This window comes from Rhinatrema bivittatum, chromosome 9 (assembly GCF_901001135.1).
Source record: "Rhinatrema bivittatum chromosome 9, aRhiBiv1.1, whole genome shotgun sequence".
NCBI classification, from domain to species: Eukaryota; Metazoa; Chordata; class Amphibia; order Gymnophiona; family Rhinatrematidae; genus Rhinatrema; species Rhinatrema bivittatum.
This window is the reverse complement of record NC_042623.1, coordinates 55,096,378-55,123,585: the sequence shown is the minus strand read 5'-3', so window position 1 is coordinate 55,123,585 and position 27,208 is coordinate 55,096,378. Positions and strand designations below refer to the sequence as shown.

The 27,208-nt window shown below is 41.3% G+C and overlaps 1 protein-coding gene across 1 annotated transcript in view; it reads left to right on the top strand.

Moving 5' to 3' along the window:
* LAMB4 (laminin subunit beta 4) overlaps positions 1 to 27,208 on the top strand; it is a 261,501-nt gene that overhangs the window by 174,438 nt on the left and 59,855 nt on the right. The window contains exons 26-28 of the mRNA XM_029617285.1: positions 3,721 to 4,093; positions 7,604 to 7,770; positions 21,026 to 21,231. Coding sequence (XP_029473145.1) covers positions 3,721 to 4,093; positions 7,604 to 7,770; positions 21,026 to 21,231 — 746 coding nt within the window. The remainder of the gene's footprint in view (positions 1 to 3,720; positions 4,094 to 7,603; positions 7,771 to 21,025; positions 21,232 to 27,208) is intronic.

Genomic DNA, 27,208 nt, shown 5'->3' with positions numbered 1-27,208 from the left:
AATTTGAATACTGTATCGAGCGGATGTGATCCAAACTGTGCACGCAGCAAATGAGGGTGCACCCGGCACTGCCGCACTCTTTCTTACGCGTCCTTACTGTATCGGCCTGTAAGTAAACTTGATTAATAGCAGTTAATGGACTTCTCCTCCAAGAACATATCCAAACCTTTTTTTGAACCCAGCTACAGTAACTGCACTAATCACATCCTCTGGCAACAAATTCCAGAGCTTAATTGTGCATTGAGTGAAAAATAATTTTCTCCAATTAGTCTTAATTGTGCTACTTGCTAACTTCATGGAGTGCCCCCTAGTCCTTCTATTATTCGAAAGTGTAAATAACTGATTCACATCTACTCGTTCAAGACCTCTCATGATCTTAAAGACCTCTATCATATCCCCCCTCAGCCGTCTCTTCTTCAAGCTGAACAGCCCTAACCTCTTCAGCCTTTCCTCATAGGAGAGCTATTCCATCCCCTTTATCATTTTGGTTCTCCATTGCACTCTGTACCTTCATAGTAGCACTCCAAAACTGCATCTATTGGTGAGATGACTTGACGTTTTGAATGGCATTGACTAATGTCTTGGATGGCATTGGGCAGTGTCGTGTGGGACTCCCTTACTAATGCAGCTGCTCCCAGTGATGCGGAAGAGCAGCTTAAAGACTGAAAGCAACACTTAGATCTTGCTGACTCAAATCAACTAGTTGGAAATCATTTTCTAACAAAATCAAGCGATCTATAACCGTGACATACAGACACTGATTTCTTAATATGAAGTTATTTTCTCTGTAATCTACAACTTTGTTCCAACTGGTCAGTACCTAGCTAGTCTCTAGCACAGTGATTCCCAAACTTCTAGTCAACGTGACCACATTTTACAACAATACATAAATCAAATACAATACCGTCCCCAGCTCAACCTGTAATATCAAGCTTCATCTAATCCCACTTACTACATCACAAACAGGTCAAATATCTCCCATAACTCCACAGCAAGAGTTTCAAAATCTGATGATTCCTGCAGAATGGCAGTGGGAATCCGGGACCGGGGTCCAGATCCAGAGAGGTCAAGTTAGGAAGAGGAAGGGGTGGCTGTCCTGCAGCAGCACCGCATTCCAACTCCTGACTGATCTCCTTCCTGGTCCCCCCCTCCACACTGATCACTTGGCAAGAAAAGGAGGGGGAAAAAGTTGTGATGTTGAGTCTGGGGAGTGGCCAAGTGAAAGACGGGCAGAGAGATGGGGGTATGAAACAGGGGATGGGAGTTATGTGAAAGAGGGGATGTGTACAATTCTGGTCGCCGCATCTCAAAAAAGATATAATTGCGAAGGAGAAGGTACAGAGAAGGGCTTCCAAAATGATAACGGGAATGGAACAACTTCCCTATGATGAAAGACTAAAGAGGTTAGGACTTTTCAGCTTGGAGAAGAGACGACTGAGAGGGGATATGATAGAGGTGTTTAAAATCATGAGAGGTCTAGAATGGGTAGATGTGAATCGGTTATTTACTCTTTCGGATAGTAGAAAGACTAGGGGGCACTCCATGAAGTTAGCATGGGGCACATTTAAAACTAATCGGAGAAAGTTCTTTTTTACTCAACGCACAATTAAACTCTGGAATTTGTTACCAGAGGATGTGGTTAGTGCAGTTAGTATAGCTGTGTTTAAAAAAAGATTGGATAAGCTCTTGGAGGAGAAGTCCATTACCTGCTATTAAGTTCACTTAGAGAATAGCCACTGACATTAGCAATGGTAACATGGAATAGACTTAGTTTTTGGGTACTTGCCAGGTTCTTATGGCCTGGATTGGCCACTGTTGGAAACAGGATGCTGGGCTTGATGGACCCTTGGTCTGACCCAGTATGGCATTTTCTTATTTTCTTATGTTCTTAGTGAGAGATGAGGGTTGCAGTTGAAGGAGGAATTGTTTGAATCAGGATGGAGATTGTGACAGAGAGTCTGAAGGGTTCTCTGAAAGAGGGGCTGGGGAATGTAACACAGGGGTGTTATATGAAGGACGAGGGTGTGTGAAAGAGGAGCTGTTGCTACAGAACCTACCCCAGATCTGCCATGGGAAACTGGGAATTGTGAACATAAGAACATCCTAAAAATAAAAAAATGTGAGCAGATACATGTAACATTTTGTTCTGTAGATACCAGCTAAACCTTTGGGACTAATGTACAAAAATGTGTCAACAACGCTGTTAACATGTGTAAACACAATGTTTATCGCATGTATCAACAGCCAGTGTTACAGATATGCAAATAAGATATGCATCAGTGCCAGTCGTTAAGTATTTACATGAGGGTGGTAACCCAGAAATGGAACTATACATCCTTGTAGTTCTGTTGTACACCCTCTTTGAGTTCATCAGTAAAGCGAAATAAAAATTATTTAAATAAAGTGTATGAGATGTGTTTTTCACATTTTAAAACATATACTTCATTGCTGTACTAATAGGTTTGCATACCTTTGCATCTCATTAGCATATATTTTGCATTAACTGTATCACAGGCTTGTATGCATGCATTAAATGCCTGCATTATTGATCGCAAATATTTAATGCACGTTAACACTTGCGCTAACATTAAAATACTTCAGTACATTTGACCCTTTCTGTACATAGCTGCAGAGCCCTATAGCAGTGGGGAAATTAATGCCATGAATAATGGTATGTTTTGTGTTGCATCTTGTAATTTGATTTCATTTATGCTGTTGTTCATTTTCATTTGCTTTAAAATAGTGAAGAGCTTTAGTCCTGTGCTGCATGAGTAAATCATTTTAAGATGCAGTGTATCCTATCAAAAGAATTGTATGGAATTTGTTTTCAGTTCCTATCTATTTGCTTGCTATAAGCTTACATAATGTCAAGTGTGAGTCATTTTAGGCTACTAAAGGAGACAAGTTCCATTTGTTTCCTGTAGTTTTTATTTTGTGTATCATTAAAAAGTCTATTAAAACCTTGTTCTGCAGCCAATTAGAATTTAGCTTTTAATACCCTTTATTTTGTCTGCATGCCCTATTATAGTGCAAAGCTCAGCAGTGTTTTTGATTCTATCTGATATGTTACTAACAGAGTCATTTTTCAATTTGTGTTAGGGCCCTAACGCGCATGATAAGGCCCTAACACATGTAATAAATATCGCAATGCACATTAGTATGCAAATTGAGGGAGGAGTTGGGGAGGAGTTAATGGAAATGAGGGTATGCTAGTGCGGAATACGGTAGAGTAAAGCAGACTAACGCAAGATTTAATGACGGAAATAACTACACCTTTTTTCTATGTGTTCTACCCATGTTAGCTTTGTGCTACCAGAGAAAATGATTTTATCACACAGGGGAGGGGGAGAGAGCGAGAGAGAGAGAGAGCACTTTAATAGGGTGAATAGGTCTCTCTATATAAATAACACTGTAGATGGGCACATTCTCTCTCTCTCACTCCCTCTCCCTGTGATAACAGCTGCGGTTTTCCGTTACAACCCACGATAATATACCGTGTGCATTAAAAACAAATAATGTGCAATGCGATAAAGTACCGTATGTTGAGATATTTATCTATGCAATGTGATAACTCTACAATTTGCCTAACCACACCCATTTTTTTTAATCACAGGTGCTATTTCTGTTGTATTTATAGCAAAATGATAAATCTAGGCCTAAGTTCTTTCTGCCTCCTTAAACAGAAAAAATGTAAGCTTTGTTGACTCTCTCTCTCTATAGTGTGTAAGTGTAACCTGGAGGGCACAAACAGACCCGCATGTGACAGAATCACAGGGTCTTGCAACTGCCGGGCCGGTGTCACTGGACGACTTTGTGATCAGTGTGCCCGGGGCTTCAGCCAGGAATTCCCCACATGTTCTCCTTGCCACCACTGCTTTGATCACTGGGACGGTGAGATCATGCCCCTTTCTCGAGCTGTTCAAGAGTTGGTCCGGTTTGCTGCAAATCTAGATCAGAGCAACTTGCTTCCTGGCTGCGATGCACACTTCAGCAATCTGGAAGATAAACTCCGAGCAGTAGAAAAAATTCTGAAAAGTCCGACTCTCTCCTCGGAGGAGTTCTTGAAGGTCAAGGACTACCATGACTACATTCGGTAATTTATTTTCTTTAAAAAGCTATTGTACTTATAATTGTTAGAAGTGGACTGATTGGGCTGTTTTAACACTGTTGACATCATGGTGTTATGAAATTTATAATATGGGCATAAATACTGTTTTCCTTTTTATTGTTGGCATTTTTCATTAAAATTTCAGTTGTCAGAAACCTAAATTCTTTGCAGGTTATAATAGCTTTTATTGGCTCAAAATAAAAATGCTGCTGAGCATAATTTTCTGAGACCACATAAAGCAAGAGGGAGAGCACTTTTTACAAGTCCCTGAGCACTGTTTCAAGCCATTGAATAGAACCCTTTCGGCCCGATTTTAAATGGCCGGCGTGTGTAAAAAATAGAGGTTATGCACACAGCCAGGCCTTGTGCACACTGCATGCATTTTAAAAGGGGCCCAGCCGAGCACGTAACCCTCGATATGCGCACAAGAACCAGGCTGAAGAAAAGAGGTGGGGCGGGGGCAGGGAGGGGCGGTCCAGGGGGTGGGGCAGGGCGGAGCTGGAGGCGGCCAGTACAGCGGCCATTTGCTGCTGTGCCGGGAGATCGCCTGCCAACATGCGCGTGTTATAAAATTGCACGTCCATGTGTGCACGCCGAGTAGCCTGTGCACATGGCCGTGCGCACGTATGTTTTTAAAATCTACCCCTTAATGTCTTAAGTTATACTGATATGACAAGATATTGTATTATTCCCTTATATGGCTAATATTGGTAAATGAATGCATGCTACTTTACAGTTCCAGCTATTTTTTCACTCTACTTATTTTTCTATCCTGGGCTTTCTCCTCCACTGTAGTCCTGCAGCCCTAATTAGCATGAGTCTGAGAATCTGACCTCACTGCATCCTGCCAGTGTGAGGGCTCAGTATCCTCTGTGGGGGACCAATAGATGTCACCATGAGTGCGATGCCTTGGTCTATCACTCCTATCCTTTATATCCTGAATGTACGTGAATATTGTTTCTATGTTGATGGCCAAGGAGCTGGTTTATTATAGGGTGTAGGATGTGTAGCATGTTGCAGTAAAAGATTTTGCTTAATATCATTTGATACCTTTTTGAGACATAACCATGGCTTGAATGCTATGTGTGCAGCAGCAAGTTTTAGGAAAATCTTTGTTCCTTCAGGAGCACTTGTCCTTCAAAATAGGCAGTATGGGCTACATTTTCAATAGGATACCTAAATGCAAAGTTATACATGTGTAGGGAGTGCTAGTAAACATTGAATACCAAAAGCTAGTAAGAGAAAAATACATCTTTAAACTTATTACACGTATCATCATTATCACTAACATCAATTTTTATTTAAAATCACATTTTCATTTTTGCATCACATATCACTAACAAGATCAATATAGTTTAATAATTAACAATATTAAGCAATGTAAGTTATAATAAAATCTTCTAGATAAATATAGTCATCTATCCACAATGAAAAAATCCACCTGAAACACTAATAGGAGCTAGATTGTTTGAATTTTACTTATGTTTCTTTTCATAAATAATATAAAATTTTTAAATTGTCCGTAAAGGCCCTATAGTGTTAATCCCTACAAAACAAGCCAATTTTCTAATGCAAGGTACTTGACTGAGCGGAATTTCCAAACTGAAATGTTATGTGGTTAAATATACGAAGATTGCAACCAATAAAAATGGAGTAATATTAACATAATTCTACCCCCTCCCCGGAAAATTTTTTTTTTTTTTTTATAATATATGAACAGTGACCACGCAAATAGAGAAAATAAACTTGAAGTTAAAGGACCTTCATATATAAGCATTGCATCAACATCACAGTATTAGTAGTGCTGTAAAATGTATAATCAGTTTTCTTTCTTTAAATTTCTTAATGTAGTTAAAATTCATATCTATAATGAAAATTTATCTCACAACTGCTTCACTTGAATTTAGTCCACGACTTTACTGCAGTCAAAAAAAATCCTGATACAGAACTGTGTTTCAAAACTTCTGCTTCAGGGGAAGTTCAAGCCATATCAATCGTTGATTGACAAGGTCCTACAAAAGTGAACAAACAATGCAGTTTTTATCAAGATCACGTGATTAGTATCCACCAATCAATAATGGAATCATTAAAGTTGGAATAGCAACTATAAAAATTAAAAAGCTATCACTTAAACAAAGCATGCCACTTCATTTCTTCATTCTTTCAATAAAGGGCAATAGTACTGAGAGTGAAAATCCAATGTTGTTCTCTAAAATGTAAACTCCAGATTTTATAAAAGTTGAAATACTTGCATATTTTCACTTTCATGCACGTATGCGTATGTAAAAAAGGAGCAGCCTGGGGTGTTCTAGGACAGGGCAAAAATTTACACGTAAGTTGCTATTTTAAAAGGGACTTATGTACATTTTCCAATTTTCCTTTACACCTTATAATTATCTGCCATAAGTGATGTTAAACATATTTATTACGTAGTACTGATTGGGTGGGAAGTCTGGGTGGACTGGCAGGGAATAAAGATAGAAAAGCCAGGAAGATCTTGATAGCCTTGAGAAGAACTGGGAGAACTGGTGGACTAGTTGGTAAACTTGTTAATTTCCTCGATGCGCGAAGGATTTAGAATTGGCCAACTTAATGTGTGTAAATCGGGACGTATGCAAGTAAGTCCTGGTTTATTTTCACATGTACAATATGCACATGTATATTTTAAAAATAGGTAGGAAATGTCTGCGCATCCAATGCATTGAAATACGTGGTCTCATTGTATTGCGTATATTCACGCGTAAGCATACATACACGTATATGTTGTGTGACATGGGTTATAAAATAGTATAGTAAAACTACACACATCCATATTCGCACCTTTATGCCACTACAGGTAGTTTGAAAGTTATCTTCCCCATGTGTCCATTACTGATTAGTGATTACTAATCATGTGATCTTGATAAAAATGGTGTTGTTTGCTCACTGCTTTTCAGGACTTTTTCAATCTGTGATTGATGCAGCTTGAACTTCCCCTGAAGCAGAAGTTTTGAAGCATGAATCCATTTTGGGATTTTTTTGACTGCAGTAAAGTTGTGGACTAAATTCAAGGTACCCAAGCTGAGCTCCAGAGAGCTCCAGCTGAATTAAAGAACGATATATATGATGATGATGTACATACACACCACACACACATCATTAGTTTATTTGACTTGGTATACTGCCTTTCCAGTTAATCAGAGCAGTCTGCAATTAAAAATTTAACTTATAGCATAATACACAACCATCACACTGTAACTAAACAATTAAAAGAAAACATAATGGGCCTCATTTTCTAAGGCTATCGCACGCATGCGCTACCAGCACAAGTGTGCGATAGCTAGAAATCATAGCGCACGCCTGCGAAGGAGACATCGGAGCGGAGTCGGCCCAAGGCAGGTGTAACTTGTGCGTGCCGGCGGGCTCATTATTTGCATTCTATACCGGATTATTTGCATTCTATACCGGATTAACACAGTGTATTTCATTTTCTACTGTCTTATCTTCATTGTGCAGGCAAAAATTTGAGCAACTAGATCTTGATCTAAATCTGTTCGCCATAGACGAATTTCCTAACTTCAATAAAACCATCAACAAGCTCCACGCAGAGACAGACAAGCTCTTTGAGGACTTGGAGAAAATAAAGCAGAAACGCCAGCAATACAATTATGCCCAAATTGAAGGTAAGGAGATCAAACCTCACCACATCCAGTGTTGAGTAGTACTGGCCACAATTATGACATATGCTTAACATGAACACGAGCTCCCAAATGCATCTTACATTCTGTACCTATGGGGAAACTCATCTGAAAGTGATACTCTTTAGGCTAGCTGATCATTCAAAATGCAAAACTCAGCATATCCAATTAAAAATGCATTCCCTTTGATCAGTTTTTAGCAGGGCTTCAGTGAAAACTGCATTTCGAAATATGTTAGAATCCTTCTGAAGTCTTATGAATGTAAGTTTTGCATTTTTCAAAATAGTTATTTTTTTTAAACAATTGACATTGTATTATTACTTTGACTCCCAAACAAGAAGAGCTTCCACGTATAAATACATGAAATTTTTTCACGTACAAAAACTTTTAACTGAGCCTCTGACTATCCAGTATTGTGAAGGAGATTTGGAATTTCCTATGTCCTCGCTGGCTAATGCTCGTATTAATGTCAGGGACAAGAGCCATCCTCTATAAGCCAGAGCTTAGCATTTCTGATTATTCCCACCCATACAACAGATATGTCTGACTCTCTGTCTCGCTCACTCTCTTTCCCTTTTTACATTATAGAATCACAAATGGTTTTCTGTAACATTGTCCCACAATTGCATGACATAAAAAAGGCTACTTTTTTTTTTTTTTTACTTTTCAGAAGATTCCAGAACCCAGGTCACTTCCACAGAGCAAGGGGCAGAAATAATATGGAGGTTATAGAAACTGTGAATGTGAAATAATGTAGGAGGAGATGTAAACAACAAGATAAGTTTATAATCTGAGCACAAGTGGTCTATTTAGATTGATAGTAAATACATGAAACTGTGGACAGATAAAACATTGATACATTCAGGGGCAGCTCATTGCAATCTGCTTGAAGTGGGGGATTAGATGGTGCTCCCCCACCCCAAAGCACCAAGAGGGCCCCTGGGGGTTCCCCCTTGGAGTCTGGCCTAATTTGAAATGCTGGGGAAGGAGGAAAGCAGGGGTCAAGGCTTCCAGAGAGAGTAGCAGTGATTCCTAGGAAGCTAGCAACTCTGTCACACTCTCAGGAACTTGCCTCACCCAGCATGTTTGCCCCCTGGGGAAGTGGGAGATGGATTAATGGTGAAGATCTGTGTACTGGATTAATGGTGAAGATGGTGGCACACTTTGTCAGAGCCAGTGCAAGCATATTGGATGTCCTTGGCAAATATTACAGCCTTGCGCCTCCCACCCTCCCCTCACTGCCCTCATAATACACAATTACAAATTATACATTCATAACAGATTTCACATGAAAAATGATATTCAAAGTACAGACTTCTAAGTTAAAGCAATTACTTACAACAAAATGCATATTATATTTACATGCACAGCTGTGGTGCCAATGAAGAAATCTTGGAACCCACATGTTGTTAGGGCTATTGTAAAATGCACTGGGTTTGGGCTTCACCTTCAAAAAGCCAGGAGTAAACTAAACTAAAATTATAATATAGTAAACCTCCCATACCAAAACAGCACTAACCGCCAGACTCAGACAGTAAGAACCATACCCATGATAATGCAATACTGCAAATATTACACTAAATCCTAAAAGACCAATACACCTCCCATTCAGAAAACAGAATATTCATCCCTACACAAAAAGTACAAAGTAGCAGAATATCTCACCTTGATCACACCCACAAACACAGACATATCCTCACCAAATATGGAATAAAGAGACCATAAATGTTTTGATTTGGTGATGTTGTGGGTCCTTGGTCGTAGCAAGAGATGGAACCTCCCACAGGGAGGAGCCCTGTGGGGACTTGCTGCGATAGGCTGGCTCTAATGGTATATACACAGAGAAGTCTAAAGAGTCTTTATTATACAGCTGATGATGGAAATAACCAGAGGAGCAGGCAGAGAGCCTCTGTACAGAGGAGGGTGGTCCCAGAGGAGTGGTCTCGCTGATACTCCACAGCGTGACTCGCAGAGATGAACTCTCACCAATAGATTGTAGATCTGGTAGTGGTCCGCAGAGTGGAGTACACTGTGAATCCACACTGTAGATGGCAGGCCTGTAAGGTAGATTCGGTAGTGGTCCGCAGAGCGGGGTATGCCATGAATCCACACTGTAGATGGTAAGAGAGAGAGAGACAAGCTGGAAAGCTGGGGTACTCCCTCTGTTGAGATAGGCTGAAGAAGAGAGGGACCTCCAAGGAGCGGAGGCCCAGGATGAGGCAAGGCCCCCGAGGAGCGGGTACCAAGGGCATCCTTTAGCTGGAACAAGCTGACCCCGAAGGGTAACCAGGAACGAAGTAAGGCACCCGAGGAGCGGGTACCTAGATCATCCGAAGTAGTGTACAGAGTGAAGGCGTCTGTAACCTGAGTGAAATCAGCAGGAACGAATCCTTGCTAACTTGTAGCTGGAAAGGAAGCTGAGGTTTAAATACACAGAGGTAGTGACGTCATGCGGAGGGGAAGCCCCCAAGGTTCCCACCATGATGTACGTAAAAGGAGGACCAGCACACGCACACGTGTCCTAGGTGATCCCAGAGGAAAAATGGCAAACGCTATCGCCCTTGCTGGTCCGGAGATGCCGGAGCGGTCGGCTTGTGGAAGAGGGGGCATCCGTCTTGCCGATGGGAGCTGAGAAACATAGAAAAGAGGTGAGACAGAGAGGCCTCAGCTGTCTGCGGTCGATGGGTGCAGCAATAAATTGAAATGTGCAGACAAAGACTGAAATGGAAACTGCAAAAAGTCAGATTCTGTGTGTAATGCAACAATAGAAAAACAGACACATCACCAATACTCACAACACAACAATAAAATCAGGAGATTTAAAACATCATTCATAATAGTAAAACCATAAAGTGAATAAATATTTCAAAACAACTGATCAATAAAATAGCATCCAATAATTAAACTCATATAAAAAAAAAATTTAAATCGCTCAAAAACCAATAAAATATTTCAAAATAGCCATACATTGAAAAACACCCAATAACAATTAAAACTAATAAGGATTTTAAAATTCCCCTTCTCTATATCTGGGAACTTTTGATGTCTAATCACACTGAGATTGTCCTGGATTAGTAGGGGAGGGGGCTGCACAAAGACCTGGCCTACTATCTCTTTCATATACACACGTATGTTCATTCTTACACTTGCACACTGTAAAAAACCTCGGACTAGAAAGACCAATAAAGACCATCTTTAAAAGTCTTTAGTAAAGTTTATTATAAAGAAAGGCGTGGTTTCTTTAGAAGTAGCAAGCGTTACAAAGCAAATGTTGTAAGCTCAAACCTACTCAGAGATCTATTGCTAGTGCACAGCTTTATAAGGGTTTACCTTCAGCCAATCAACAAGTGTCTACATTTACCCGCCCCTTATCCCTTGTCCAATTAGTAAATTTGTGCATGTGTATGTGCTTTGTTGCTAAGGTGCTTATTCTTCCATTTGCACTTGCTGTTAGTTTCCAGGAAATCAGTCTTCTTTAGTTTCGTTTTCTCAGCTCTGATGTCTCTTGTACTGACCATATTCATACATTCCCCTCTTTGAAGGGTTTCTCCTAGGAACCCTTCACACCTATCTGCGTCGCACATCGCCTGTCTTAGGTTGTTCTGCCTGACCAAGGCTATTCCTTAGTGGCTAGAGACTTACCCGTCCTCGTACCAATGTACTCATTTTTCACAGATAGCTATTATTAGTGGTGGGGAATGATGCATTAATATCATTAGAATTCAAGAGCATCAGGTTCAAAGTCTCTGCTTGGTGCAGCATGATCCGTGCATTCGTCTGAGTTACCAACATTTCCGACACTCGATCGTGACATCTTCGCAGGCAGATACAATGGCATGGTAGACATAAGCAAACATCAAGTCCCAGCAAAGCAATGGTACATACAGAGCCAATTAGAATTTTTAAACCTGAGCCTAATCTAGAGAACCATGATTCAAGGGATCCAAAAGGATCACTGACTTCGAATCCTTTCCATGTGTGTACCAATACGTGAGCAATGGACATCATGTTTTGTGTAATTTCTTCAATTACTTTGTCTTTGTCATCTATTTGAAGACAACAGTTACTGAGATTAAATTTTCCACATAGTCCTCCTTTAGAAGCTAGTATGTAATCTAAAGCTAGACAGTTCTGGTAAATGGCATTCCGGAAACCTTTGCTGTGTAGCTAGTATTCTCAGTGCTTTTACAGTTTCATCAGTAATTATATCAACAACAGCTTGCAGTCTTATAATATGATTTAACATATATATTGGAGTTCTGTAACCCCAAGAGCCATCCTGAGCCCAGGAGGCAGGGTCATAATAGGCCATGATATTTTCTGGAGGCCATTCATCATCCTTCCAGTTACCTATCTTAAGGTCACGCTTCTTTCTGAGGCTAGAACAGGTGCTATACAGAAGCATCCCTAGTTGTTGACCCATTTTTAGGGGGATTAAGAAAAATGAGGGATGAATGGTTCCCATGGTACAGGTTCCAAACCATCCCTTTGGTAAGGAAGAATAGAAAAAGAAGATCCAGAGAAGAAGACAGATACTCAAATAAGAAATTCAAGAAAACATTTGATCCATACTGAGACATATCTCACTCTAAGAGGGCAAGCAGTGGGATATGGTATTTGAGTAATGTGATCAAAGCAGCTTTCATAGACGAAGGTAAAGAAAGACATATTACATAATCATTTAGCTGATTTAGCAAAGTAAAGCCTGTTGCTCAGTTCTGTTCTCTGTAAACCGACGAGATGTTCCCAACGTTTGTCGGTATATAAAAGCTATTAAATAAATAAATAAATAAATAAATAAATATAAGTGGTAGAAGTTAGACTGGAAAATGCTACAAAACTTGGAAAAACTGCATTAATTCTGTCTAAATAATAGCATTTGCAAATAGGTCCAAACAGCATCTGAGCAAGACACAAAGCAGTGCACACACAAAAGAAAATCAAATGATGAAACGTATGATGAAAGGTATACGATGGCTTTCTTTGAAACAGTTCACAGTCCAATTCCATGGCAAAGGATGTAGTTATAAGGATGGGATAATCTCTGAATTCAATGATGCATGTGGGGAAACAGTTCTCTCGGCTTAGTGCACTTCAGTGACATCGAAGCACAGCCTTTCAATTCAGCACTAGGTATGTTACTTGATCAGAATCTAACATAAGAGCAAAACAAATTCAGATTAATCAGGGAGAAGATTCCATCAGTCATTACATAGAACATTAAACTTTGACACACAACTTCATTCACTCTTCAGGTGTAAGGACACACAACACAGAAAACAAACAACAAGTAAACACATATTTTTTCTTTTGAGCTCAAACCCCTGATCAAAAATAAATTAGGCCAAAAAAGTGTGTGAAAAAATACTTAGTGTCTACATTGATCTAGAATAAAACAAAAGTAAAAATCAAAAAGGAGATCTGTTTAAAAATGAAAAACTGGGAAAAAGGAGAAAATGTAATCTTCAACAGTCTTCAAACGTTTCATCTGTTATTAACCTGGAACAAATATAAAATCTGGCAACATAAAGGTTAGAGAAATTATAGCTCAATTGAAACTAAACATTCTGATATTAATTCAGCAAAATGCAGTCATAAGGCTACCTTTTTTCTTTTCTATTGCTGTGTCTCTAGGAGGCACTATACTCATTAATACTCAGCTGCAGATTTTTTTCTTTTTTGGAATACAGTGCTGCAACAGAATCTTTGTTACTGAGATAACTCTTTCACTTCTGGGAAAGTCTCTGTCCTCTGTGAAATGACAAATCATTGTTAATGCATACATATAACTTTTACATAAGGGCAATTTTAAATATGCAAGAAAAGGCTTAGGGAAGTACTGTAAGTGTGCCAGTGCAATGACCAAATCTCTGTATGCTTTGTAATAGCCTGAATCCTGACTGCTGAATAACTTTTTCTCAATGTCCCAAGAACTATTATTATTCTTCTTAATATCTTTTAATTCCTTGCCAGTCTGTTTTTAAACTAAACACACAAATTTCTGTTTTTAAACTAAACTGATCAATTCATTAAAATGGAGTCTCACTTTTCTCCTTTGTTTCCTTGTCCGTCTCTCTGTATCTCCCCTCTCAGCTGACCCCCCCCCCCCCCTTCTTTTTTGTTCCTCTCTCTGCACAGCCACTCAAGCGGTGAGTTGTAAACTTTATCACTAGTAATTAACTCCTAGGGAACTCTAAAACAAGGGAAAGCAATACATCCTCTTCTAAGAATAAATCAAATCTAAATATTAAATGAAAGTAGCTCTAAATAAAGACATCCCTCCCTCATAAGCACAACACAAAACAGAAAATGCCACTAGATCACATATGAAAATGCAGCTCCACAGCACAGCACAAAACGAGACAACAGACCCAACTCTAGAATCTCTCACTGATGAAAAACACTTTGAACTCAGAAAGGCAGAAAGTAGAAGAAGAAAAGGATTTTAATCTCATCTCAGAACTCTGTCTTAAAGAGAAAGGCACCTGGAAACTAACTACACAGTTGTGAAAACTAAAATGAAAGTGAAGGAGGGGAGGAATCACCTCAGCTCCCTCTCTCCCTCTCTCTGCTCGACACAAAGAAATTCCTATGGGGAGCCAACCTACTCCAAGTTAAGACTCCAGCTCCCACAGAACACCGTGCTCTCACTCTCTCAGCATGACACAAAAGAATTCCTACGGGGGGGGGGGGGGGGCAACTCACTCCAAGTTAAGACTCCAGCTTCCAGCAGCCTGTCATGAAATATGAAACCGCTGGATATCACACTGAGCTAGCAAACCACTGAGCCAAGCAGACAAGCACTGAGATAAGCGGTGTTTCACAGGGACCTGCCTCCGAAAAGGTGGGGGCCTGATGCGAGCGAAATCTAGGAAAACTGAATAAGCTTAGGAAAGGGTAAATGAGGCAGAAAAAGCACAAGCCAAGAAACGGAGAAATCTACTTAGATAGAAAAATCTACTGTTAAACATACAAATATAACAACAAGAAAAATAGGGACAACCTTGTATAAGAAAGGGATCCAGGGCCTTACCTGCTCCGATGTCTCGGATGAGGCCAACAAAAGAATACGGGCTCCAGAACATGTCACGGACCCGATCAGGTGCCAGAAGGTGTCATGGCCCTGAGTGCACCACTCTTGGGTGCTGCTAACAGACTCCAACCACGCCCAAAGCGCTGGGACCGTCGGTAGTGGTGGGCAGCCACCGCATGCTCAATACCGGAAACAGACATCCTGTGGAGGCTTGATCAGGGCTTCCAGAGATCCGAGTCACGGGACCATATGTAAAACACCTCGGACTACAAAGACCAATAAAGACCATCTTTAAAAGTCTTTAGTGAAGTTTATTATAAAGAAAGGCATGGTTTCTTTAGAAGTAGCAAGCATTACAAAGCAAATGTTGTAAGCTCAAACCTACTCAGAGATCTATTGCTAGTGCACAGCTGTATAAGGGTTTTCCTTCAGCCAATCAACAGGTGTCTGCGTTTACCTGCCCCTTATCCCTTGTCCAATTAGTAAATTTGTGCATGTGTACGTGCTTTGTTACTAGGGTGCTTATTCTGCCATGTGCACTTGCTGTTAGTTTCCAGGAAATCAGTCTTCTTAAGTTTCGTTTTCTCAGCTCTGACATCTCTTGTACTGACCATATTCATACAACACTCACTCACACTCTCACATGCTCGCTCACACACACATATTCACACACAGAGTCTCACATGTTCACTCACACACACGGTCTTTTGCTCACTCACTCACACACACACATAAGGCCGAATTTTAAATCTGTTATGTGTGTGGACAGGCCTTGCGCACACCGCGCACATGTTATAAAATCAACACGTCCATGTGCGCGCGCACCTTTTAAAATCTACCCCATGGTCTCTTGCTTATTCATATATACTCACACCTCTCCCTCTCTGGATGCACAAGCAGCAGTGGCCTCCACCTTCAGTCCACACAGTCAATGGGACTCCTCCTCTTCCCTCTTAGGGTACACGCAGACACCGCTCCACCTCCTTCCAGCTGTGTTGTTTGCAACTCCTTCTTCCTATCAATGCAGACCCACGTAATACAACTTCATCTTCAGGGCCCACATAGAAAAGAAGAACAAGGAGTCACAATCATTACAGTCATGCCACTGCTATGCCACACCCAAAACTATGGCGCGCTAGGCAGCCACCTATTGCCTTCACTAGCCCTATACACTTTCTCGCTCACACGCACCCCAATGTTGCTCCCTTTCCATCATTTCCCTCTCTTTTACTCTTACCTCTTCTTCCACTTACTCACACCCCTTCCCTTTCTACCTTTACTCACACCTCCTCTTCTCTTCTCTCTCACTCGCCACACCTTTGCCTTCCCTTTCTTCCCTCTCAGTCACAGTCCTCCCTGCCCTCTCACTTACCCTTCCCTTCCCCTCCCCACTCACTTACCCCCTCTTTTCCTTCTCTTCCCTTTACTTACTCCTTCCTTCCATCGTTTCCATCCCACCCGCTTTGTCTTTCTCATCCTTTTCATTTACTCACACACCCACTCCCCATAATGCCTTCCTAAACCTGACAGAGAGCATCACCATCCTGTGCCTCCATAGGGCCTTCTTCTGCCCACATGGAGTGGGAACCCAGGGGTATGTATACCAGGCTGCCCACTGAGAATGGGAACTCTAAGGGCACGTTACCAGCCAGCGCTGCAGTGGAGATCTTTTTTATGCCTATGCAGGGTGAACAACTCTGCAGACACATCACCAACCCATGCAACTGCAGGGTTCTTTTCCTGCCCACAAGGTGTGGGAATCCCATGAACCCATCACGAGTCTATGCTGCCACAAAGTCCTTTTCCTGCCTGTAGGGGATGAGAACCCAGTCACCAACCTGCACTGCTGCAGGGTCCTTTTCCTGCCCGTGGGTTCATCATTAAACCCTACAACTCAGGCTTTTCATCTGGATGTGGCCGCCTCAAAGGTGTTTTTTGAGAAACACTTGCTGCCACCCCAAAAGTTTGCTAAGGCAGCTACCTCACTTTGTTTAATGAGAGAATGGCCCCTGGATACATTGCATTATATGGAAACTGTTAAATTTAGGCAGTTTATGCACAAGGCTTTCTAAAAATGTATGATGTATTAAAATACACTAAATAAAAAATACAAAATACAATCATGGGATGATTTATTTATTTATTTATTTTTAATTTTTATATACCGGAATTCCTGTATACAATACAAATCAATCCGGTTTACAAGTAACGAAAAGGTTGCCCTGGTCTGGGAGGTTAGACCGGGGTTTTTTTTTTTTACATGGAACATTGAACAATAACAATCAATGTCAGACAATGATGTCAGACAAATTTTGTTTCTGACCTTATTTGTAATATACTAACAATTCAAAACTTTTTAATTATGAGAAATAAAATTATAGTCACTTATATTTGACAGTAACTGTATCATGATGCTATAGAAACCCATTCATGATGTAATGACAAAAAATGCTGAGTTATGTTTTCTGGGGCATCCATAGCTCTGAATGTCTTGATTTTTTTTTTAGTTCATGTTACAGCTATAATGTCCCACAAAAGAAGATTTTTGTATTAAATGGTACTACACCTCTCAAACCAGCCTTGTTGGCAGGATGACTCCCAAAAGAAGTGGTCATCTCCCTAACTAAGGCTTTCAAATCCACAGGCTCTGGTGGTATCATTCTATCATCCGCTGTATTCACTGTCATGCTGTGAATGGTAAAAGACCATTTGATGTACTGAAAGTTGCCAAAATCTAAATCACTAACTCACCAGGTTGCAAAGTACATCATCTTATCAGTGACTGCTTAGATGAAACCTGGATGGCCCCTGATTCAGTTCACTAGAAAAGTGCCATTCAGAAAAATCTAGAATTTTCCAGTGGTAGGAAGTTCAGAGAGGTGTGTATCTAGTATTGAGTGAAAATGGGTACTTTCCCCCAAAGAAGATGGATTGTGAGGGGGGAGGTAAAAGGTTCTTCTCCTGAGGCACAAGAAAGAGAAAGAAGAGAAGCCGGAGCTGGAGAGAGAGCTTAAAGAGTTCTGCTGGAGGGGGCTAAGGGCAGCTATTCTGGTACTGATGTGACCAACTGGGAAGATAAAGAACTGTAGACAGGCTTTTACTACCCTTGCAGTTCCCGAAGATGACCCTCGGCAAAGGGGGGGGGGGGGGTGTTTACACCTGTAAGGGTTGTAATCGGTGGTTAGTGTTAGGGAGAAACTCTAGAAGCAGGCCTGGATTTGCCTATATGCACACTAGGCCTGTGCCTAGGGTAGGAAAAATATGGGAGCATCTGAATCTCACTCAGCAGAAAACAGCCTTCTGTTTCCTGCTCCAACTCATCCTATCCTGTACAGGCAATAGGAGGGGAGGAGATGAGGTCAGAAGAGACAGCAGGGAGCAAAGAAAAGACACTCTGCTCTCTAATTCAGCTGCTTACCTCCAGGGGAGAAGATAAGCCTGGAGCAGACAGAGCAGAGCAGAGCAAAGAGGGCTGTGCCTTATTTCTTCTGCTCTATTACTCCTTATTGGGAGTGACAGTACCAAGAATGCCTAGGGGCAGAAAAATTGAAAATCCACCACAGTCTAGGAGGAATGTGTCCTGTGTCATTATCACTCTAAGCCCAAAGAGGGAGTATATATTCTCTGAAAGATTTTGGTGATTCAGCAATGAGTCCTTGGGGGTCTGTTGGTTCTTCCAGTCCAACAGAGCCCCTTAGTTATTTATTTATTTATTTATGAACTTTTCTTTACTGACATTCGTGAAACACATCATGCCGTATACATCCTTGTTCAGTACCCAACTAGTCCAGGATGGTTTATCTCAGTTTAGTGTGAGCAATCTTTTGGAGAGTCATTTTTGGACTGTGGTGTATTTCTGTTCCTGGATCTGGGGGGATTTTTAATTGGCTGGAGGAGGTCAGAGAAAAAAAGACCTGCTGTGACTGGCCACAAGAGAAGTATTTTGTTTTTTGAGAAGATTTTGGTGTCCTTTTTAGTTTGGGAGGAAATTTTGTCCATCCTTCCTGCTCAGAAGAAGGGAGTGAGGAGCTTCCACGTCATGCTGAGTTTTGGGGGCTTTCAATAAGAAAGATCTAGAACTGTCTGAGTCTCTGTCTAATCAGCTGAAAGGACTGTGTAGATTACATTTGTGAGAGCATATAAGATGCCAGATATTTCTTTTTCTACTATGAAATAGGATATTCGTTGGAAACAGGAGACCCCTACCAAATTAAAAGCTTTGCTTCCACATCCTGGCAAGATAGGTCATCCTAGTGCCATTCACACTGAGGGACATTTACCCAGAACAAACATGATTGAGACTGTGAGGAAATATGTGTAGTGTCATGTTATAACCATTGAAGATTTGCTAAAGTTTGTTTTTTGGAACATCCCACCTCAGTGTTGCGCATGGTTATTGGCTCAGAGACAACATAGCACCAAAGAGACTGTGATTACCCCCAGATAGAGTAAGAGAGAGAAAGAGATTCCCCATGCCAGCCTTGGGCCCTGGAGTTTCAGTCTCCCGCCAGTCCAAGACTCCACGCCCTGGGGCTGAATAGATTTTGAGACTGGACTCAGGGATTTCACCCCGAGACTGAGTATGGCCCTTGCATATTTCAGTCAAAACCCTGAAGTAGAGGCTATATATGCTCCTAGGCCATGAGGCACCTAGGGGGAACTATGGATCACAACTACCTCATGACAGAGTCTATGGGTTTTCTAAGAATTGTTGCTGAGAAGAATTTAGTGAAGGGATATGTGTACTAATGAGATTGTATATGAAGAATGCCTAAGATAACAGACATGTTGAAAACCAGATTAAGATCTGAGTGCTAAAGGAAGAGGAAGTTTAAAGTATATTTATTTTTGTGCTACTGCTTATCTCTGCTATGCATCCTATGCCTCATTTTTTTGCATTTTTTTTTTTATTGTTAATTGATTGCTAGGAACCCCAGAAGAAGAAACATGTAAAAGTTTGAAACATAACCATTAAGTGAGACACTGTCTGCTAATACCCAGGGCTAGGTTCAAGATATGAATTTTCCAGTGTGGGAAAGAGAAGATTGTATATATTGGTGCAATCAGATGATCACAGAAGAGAAAGGAAGATGTTTTGTATTTTCCCTGTCCAGCATAAGGAGATATTGCCATAAGTCTCTAGGACAGGTCCAGTCCTGATCTACCCAACCAGAGTATGTTTTTGAACCCACAGAGGCTAGTGCTAGGAGCACAAAAAAACAGCATCACACACTCTTTATGTGCCTGGATAGGGGTTACACCTATTAGCACAGAGAAAAAGCACAAACACGTTAAAATGCACAAATTGTATTGCTAATACATTAATGCAAGAATTTGAACTCTACCTCGGGGAGGTGTAATTATCCTTTTCCATTACCATCCACATTAAAATGTGTACTTTCACACGTGTACTTTACTGTCTGTGGTAACACATCCTTCATTTACATCTCATTAACATCAGCCATTAATACATCAGAAAGACATCACATTTACACATGTAAAGGGACGATTTTAACACAATTTAGTGCATTCAAAGGAATTTAGCTGGTTAATTAAGCAGCTACTCAACTCTCATGAGGTTTCACAATGTGCACAGCTTTAGCCAGAGTAAAAAAAGGCATTCCTGGGGGTGTGGTTAAGTGAAGGGAATACATTCCACATGTAGAACTGAGCTTTTACTTAGAGTGAGTAGTTTCACAGGGGTCAGGGAATATCCTAACCTGACTGAGGAATAGAATATTCCAGTTAGCGCAGGTACTGTTGTCCCCATGGACCTTGTAGGATATTTTCAAAGGGAAATGATGTATTTTAATTGGTTTTAATTGCTTGCTATTGTAATTTGTGTTGTGCCTTATTTGTAATCTACCAAGAACAGATTCTGGTAAGATGGCAGAGCATAAATTCTGTGAAATAAAATAAATAAATAAATAAATGTGCTCCCTGTGTATTTGCAGAAGAATGGGTTTGCTGAACATTAATCCTTAAAAGTACTGCCTTGCTGATATAGTATTTAATGCTATTGAAAATAGACTCTGCATTTACTCTTATTCTGCACAAATATGAAGAACTTTCAATGCTTGGAAGAAGAGCTAACATTGTGCGTATTTCAGAAATTAGCATATTTAGGGTCCTCGTCAAAGACCAATGTATATCAAATCTGAAAACATGCTCATTAGTATTATTCCATGTGATATTTGTTTTATACAGAGGCTTACAACAAAATCAGCAAGCATTACCAAACCTCTTCAGCGGCTGCCCAGAAAGCAAATGACGCAACCCCCCTCATCAAAGATTCATCCAACACCAGGAAAAACATACGTGTCATGTTGAACGACTTAGCCTCAAAAAAAAAACTAAATTCCGACCAGCTGAAGAAGATAAAGGTTCCAGAGATCAGCAAACTGAATGAAAAAGTGAGTATCAAAAGGAAGAAAATCCTCATGACTGTTGATCTCAGACATCAGTGAGGGCTTTTGTCAAGTATCAATTAACATGCTGCATTGCTTTCAAAGTTTTATTGGTTATAATAATAATGCTCAAATAAATATGTCAAAAAGGTACTACAATAACAATATCACCAAAATAACAAAATCAGCAAGTAAAGGTTCATGTAGTCAGTATACCAAAATAAGCAAACACAACGCATGAGAGTGATGAGAGGAGAGCCACTTAAACCAAAAACTTTAACCACATTAGTGCAAGCATGCAGAATAAGTATCAAAAAATAAACAGAGACATTCTCCATCCCCAAGTTTTCTATATCAGGTCATCAAATGCACAGTATAACTAAACCTCTCTTATTTTGGAACAGCCCGAATGAGAAGTGTTACACTCAGCGGTCAGTGGGCTAACACACGGACCACCACGCTCACCTTTATCCTGGTCCACTGCAACTATTTGGCGCACTCGGCAATTCTAGTCGCCGCATCTCAAAAAAAATATAGTTGCAACGGAGAAGGTACAGAGAAGGGCAACCAAAATGATAAAGGGGATGGAACAGCTCCCCTATGAGGAAAAGCTGAAGAGGTTAGGGCTGTTCAGCTTGGAGAAGAGACGGCTAAGAGGGGATATGATAGAGGTCTTTAAGATCATGAGAGGTCTTGAACGAGTAGATGTGAATCGGTTATTTACACTTTCAAATAATAGAAAGACTAGGGGGCATTCCATGAAGTTAGCAAGTAGCACATTTAAGACTAATCGGAGAAAATTATTTTTCACTCAATGCACAATAAAGCTCTGGAATTTGTTGCCAGAGGATGTGGTTAGTGCAGTTAGTGTAGCTGGGTTCAAAAAAAGTTTGGATAAGTTCTTAGAGGAGAAGTCCATTAACGGCTATTAATCACGTTTACTTAGGGGATAGCCACTGCTATTAATTGCATCAGTAGCATGGGATCTTCTTAGTGTTTGGGTAATTGCCAGGTTCTTGTGGCCTGGTTTGGCGTCTGTTGGAAACAGGATGCTGGGCTTGATGGACCCTTGGTCTGACCCAGCATGGCAATTTCTTATGTTCTTATGTTCTTAACACCGCTACCCGAAGCGGCAGTATGGCGCCAGTATTTGCAGCAGAGATGCCGCCGATAGTTCCTGATGTGGTGTGCCCTCCTTAGGCGCGCATGCATGCCTGTTGCCTAAATTTAATGGGTCCACGATGGGAAAAGCCCCACAGCACCTCTTGATGAGGTTACAAGTCCTAGCCTTAAAAGGCCCTTGCTTCCTGCAACCTGCACTTCAGCAATAGGTCAACTATCTTTGGTAGAGCTAGTTGCCTCAGCTGTGTTCCTGGTCCTCATCTTGGCAATCCCTGGTCATCTTCTCTGAGTTCTTTGTCTTTGTCTTGTGCTCTGTCTTTAATTTTTCATCTTCGTCCTATGGTCAGTCTTCAGTCCTTCAGTATCTCTTCTTGCCCACCTGTGCTGTTCCTCGCCTCCCAGCCTGCCTATCCATCCCACCTCCCCTCGGACGGATCTCTGGTTCTGACTTCAGCCTGATTTGAGACTTGACACGATTGCACTCCACCTGCCACTGACCACTGCCTGATTCCCGATTACGATTGAACTCTGCCTGCCTCTGACCACTGCCTGACTCTCAATTATGCCTGAACACTGCCTGCTGTGACCACTGCTTGACTTGTCTCCAACTACACCTGTACCTAACCTGCCCCAGACCCTAGCCTGTGACTCGCCCATCTGCATAGACTTCCACATCGTCTACAGAGTACACGAGGTGGAAGTCCTGCCAGCCCCGGCACCCAAGGGCTCAACCTAAGGGAAATGAGGGCTAGTATAGGTGAGGCTCTAGTTTGGTCTCTGCCACAGTCAGCTCCACCAGCCAATGGTGGGGACCTGCAGGGCTCCTACCTGCAGGTTGCACCAACTCCACCTCGCTACAAGGGTCCATGCCCGCCTCAAGAAAGTCAACAAATACATGTATAAGTTACAACAACTTTCAAAACAAACTTACGCAGATATGTCCACTGGGGTAGATTTTCAAACCGCGCGATTTGCTGTACTTTTGCTGGCGCATCAGGCGCAAACAAAAGTACGCTGGATTTTAGTAGATATGCGCTTAGCCGCGTGTAGCCGCTAAAATCCTGGATCGGCGCGCGCAAGGCTATCGATTCCGTATAGCCGGCGCGCGCCGAGCTGCGCAGCCTACCCCCGTTCCCTCCGAGGCCGCTCCAAAATCTGAGCGGCCTCGGAGGGAACTTTCTTTTGCCCTCCCCTCACCTTCCCCTACCCAACCCACCCGGAGGATTTACGCCTCCCGGAGGGAGACGTAAATCCCCGCGCGCCAGCTGGCCGCTTGAGCGCCGGGACGCGACCTGGGGGCGGGTGCGGAGGGCGTGGCCACGCCCCCGGAGTGCCCCGGGCCGTAACCACGCCCCTGGGCCTGCCCCCAAAACGATGCCGACATGCCCCTGACACGCCCCCCTCAGAAAACCCCAGGACTTACGCGAGTCCCGGGGCTCTGCGCGCGCCGGTAGGCCTATGTAAAATAGGCGCACCAGCGCGCAGGGCCCTGCTCGCCTAAATCCGCCCGGATTTAGGTGGATTTAGGCGAGCAGGGCTCTTAAAATCCGCCCCACTGTGAATATTATCCCACCCATACACAATTATAGCTGCTAAAATGTATGCAGATATTTTTCAGGAAAAATTATGTACAGGGTGAATAACTTTCAAACAACTTTGCACTACCTCATATATACATGTATATGGCCACACAAATATTTACCACAGTAGTTTATAATAGAGATGTGCATTCGTTTTTGCCGAATTGGAAAATTGCAACGAAATTGTCCAATTCGGCATGTTTCAGGGAGCCCGAAAAAAATCAGGATTTTCCCATTTTTTCACAAAAATTCGTTTTTCCGATTAGTGCGCACTAACGGGAGTCAGTGCGCGCTAACTCCCCGTTAGTGCGCGCTAACTCCCGTTAGCGCGCACTAACAAAAACTAACAAAAAGTAACAAAAAGTAACAAAATCTAACGGTTTTTGTTAGTGCGCACTAACAGGAGTTAGCGTGCACTAATGGGGAGTTAGCGCGCACTAATGGGGAGTTAGCGCGCACTGACTCCCGTTAGTGCGCACTAATCGGAAAAACGAATTTTCGCGAAAAAAAAGACCCGAACCGAAACAAAACGACATTTTCCATGGCGGCCGAAAAACGAAGAACGACACGAACACAAAAAATGATGCACATCTCTAGTTTATAACCTGCATATATTAGATATGTGCAGATTATAAAATATGTCTATTACCCAACATATGCGCATATGTATGGTTATGCGCAAACTCTTGCAATGCATTGAAAGTGCATATTTCAATGCATTGAAAGCACATGCTTTTCCTACCTATTCTATAAATATACGCACGTGTATATTTTATGCATGAAAAAAAATACAACTTGCTCGCGTAAAATCCTGATTTATGCACACAAGTCTGGTACATTTTAAAATGTGCTTGCAAAATTGAAATCACCAGCTTTCCAATTCCTCCACCAGTTCACCCAGTCCTTCTCCATATCATCGAGACACTCCTAGACCTTCAGCTTGAATTTCCCCTCCCATTACACTCAGATCTCCCACCCAAGAAATACATAACAGATTGGTTGGATCGGTTGGATGTCAATTGCCAGGAAAAATAGTGGAAAGTGTTCTAAACATCAAAATCACAGAACATATAGAAAGACATGGTTTAATGGAACAAAGTCAGCTTGGCTTTACCCAAGGCAAGTCTTGCCTCACAAATCTGCTTCACTTTTTTGAAGGAGTTAATAAACATGTGGATAAAGGTGTACCGGTAGATGTAGTGTACTTGGATTTTCAGAAGGCGTTTGACATGAGAGGCTTCTAGGAAAAGTAAAAAGTCATGGGATAGGTGGTGATGTCCTTTCGTGGATTACAAACTGGCTAAAAGACAGGAAACAGAGAGTAGGATTAAATGGACAATTTTCTCAGTGGAAGGGAGTGGGCAGTGGAGTGCCTCAAGGATCTGTATTGGGACCCTTACTTTTCAATATATTTATAAATGAATCTAGAAAGAAATACGAATAGTGAGATAATCAAATTTGCAGATGATACAAAATTGTTCAGAGTAGTTAAATCACAGCAGATTGTGATAAATTGCAGGAAGACCTTGTGAGACTGGAAAATTGGGCATCAAAATGGCAGATGAAATTTAATGTGGATAAGTGCAAGGTGATGTATTAGGGAAAAATAACCCATGCTATAGTTACACAATGTTAGGTTCCATATTAGGTGCTACAACCCAAGAAAGAGATCTAGGCGTCATAGTGAATAACACATTGTAATCATCAGTTCAGTGTGCTGCAGCAGTCAAAAAAGCAAACAGAATGTTGGGAATTATTAGAAAGGGAATGGTGAATAAAACAGAAAATGTCATAATGCCTCTGTATCGCTCCATGGTGAGACCGCACCTTGAATACAGTATACAATTCTGGTCGCCGCATCTCAAAAAATATATAATTGAGATGGAGAAGGTACAGAGAAGGGCTACCAAAATGATAAGGGGAATGGAACAACTCCCCTATGAGGAAAGACTAAAGAGGTTAGGACTTTTCAGCTTGGAGAAGAGATGGCTGAGGTGCGATATGATAGAGGTATTTAAAATCATGAGAGGTCTAGAACGGGTAGATGTGAATCGGTTATTTACTCTTTTGGATAATAGAAAGACTAGGGGGCATTCCATGAAGTTAGCGTGTGGCACATTTAAAACTAATCAGAGAAAGTTCTTTTTCACTCAACGCACAATTAAACTCTGGAATTTGTTGCCAGAGGATGTGGTTAGTGCAGTTAGTATAGTTGTGTTTTTTAAAAAATAATTGGATAAGTTCTTGGAGGAGAAGTCCATTACCTGCTATTAATTGAGTTGACTTAGAAAATAGCCACTGCTATTACTAGCAATGGTAACATGGAATAGACCTAGTTTTTGGGCACTTGCCAGGTTCTTATGGCCTGGATTGGCCATTGTTGGAAACAGGATGCTGGGCTTGATGGACCCTTGGTCTGACCCAGTATGGCATGTTGTTATGTTCTTAACTTTGCCCAGTCTTTCTCGAGATCATCCAGACCACTCTGGTTCATCAGCCTGCATTCCCTCTTGTTTACCCAGACCCCTCACCCAGTGACTTTTAGCTTCAAATAAGTTTTCTTCAGACCTACACATCACCAAGAACAGAAATAATTAAGCACAGCTAACAGCTTGCTGTAACCACTGAATTTAAAATATGGATTTACATGTGTAAATGTTGGCCCCACCCGGAACGCCCTGACATGCACTGACTCCGCCCCTTTTTCCCATGCATTGAGTTGCTTGAGCAGACGCATGTATGCATGCAATTAAGCTGTTTTAAAACAGATTAAAAGGCCAGATATAGGCCTTTTAATGCAAGCAACTCTTTTTAAAATTCACCCCAAATAGTGCACCCTATTATTTATTTTTTTTTTTTTTAAATCCTCATAACAAAATGAAATTTGATCAGAAAAAAAAATGATTTTGACCTGTACATCCCTACCTGAGGTAATAACTTCTGAAAAGTAACAACCTATATCATTCTAACCATATCAACATAACAGACCAGCGATCCAAGGAAAATTCTCCGTCTTTCCATGTTAGCCTTCACCTGTAGTAACAGTCTAGGAAAGTTTAACTTACAGAAATGAGTTAAATCGTTTGGAGTGTGCATCCCAAATAAAGTAATGGATTTAGAAGTACCTAGTAGCTGAGTATCGGCCAACATTTTCACAGATGTATGAAATATTAAGAAGAAATGAAAGAAGGTTAGGTACAAATATTAAGGGGTCCTCCACAGATAGTACAATCTTATGGTCGATATTTCCACTTTTCATTTCTGTTATTTCCAGGTAATCT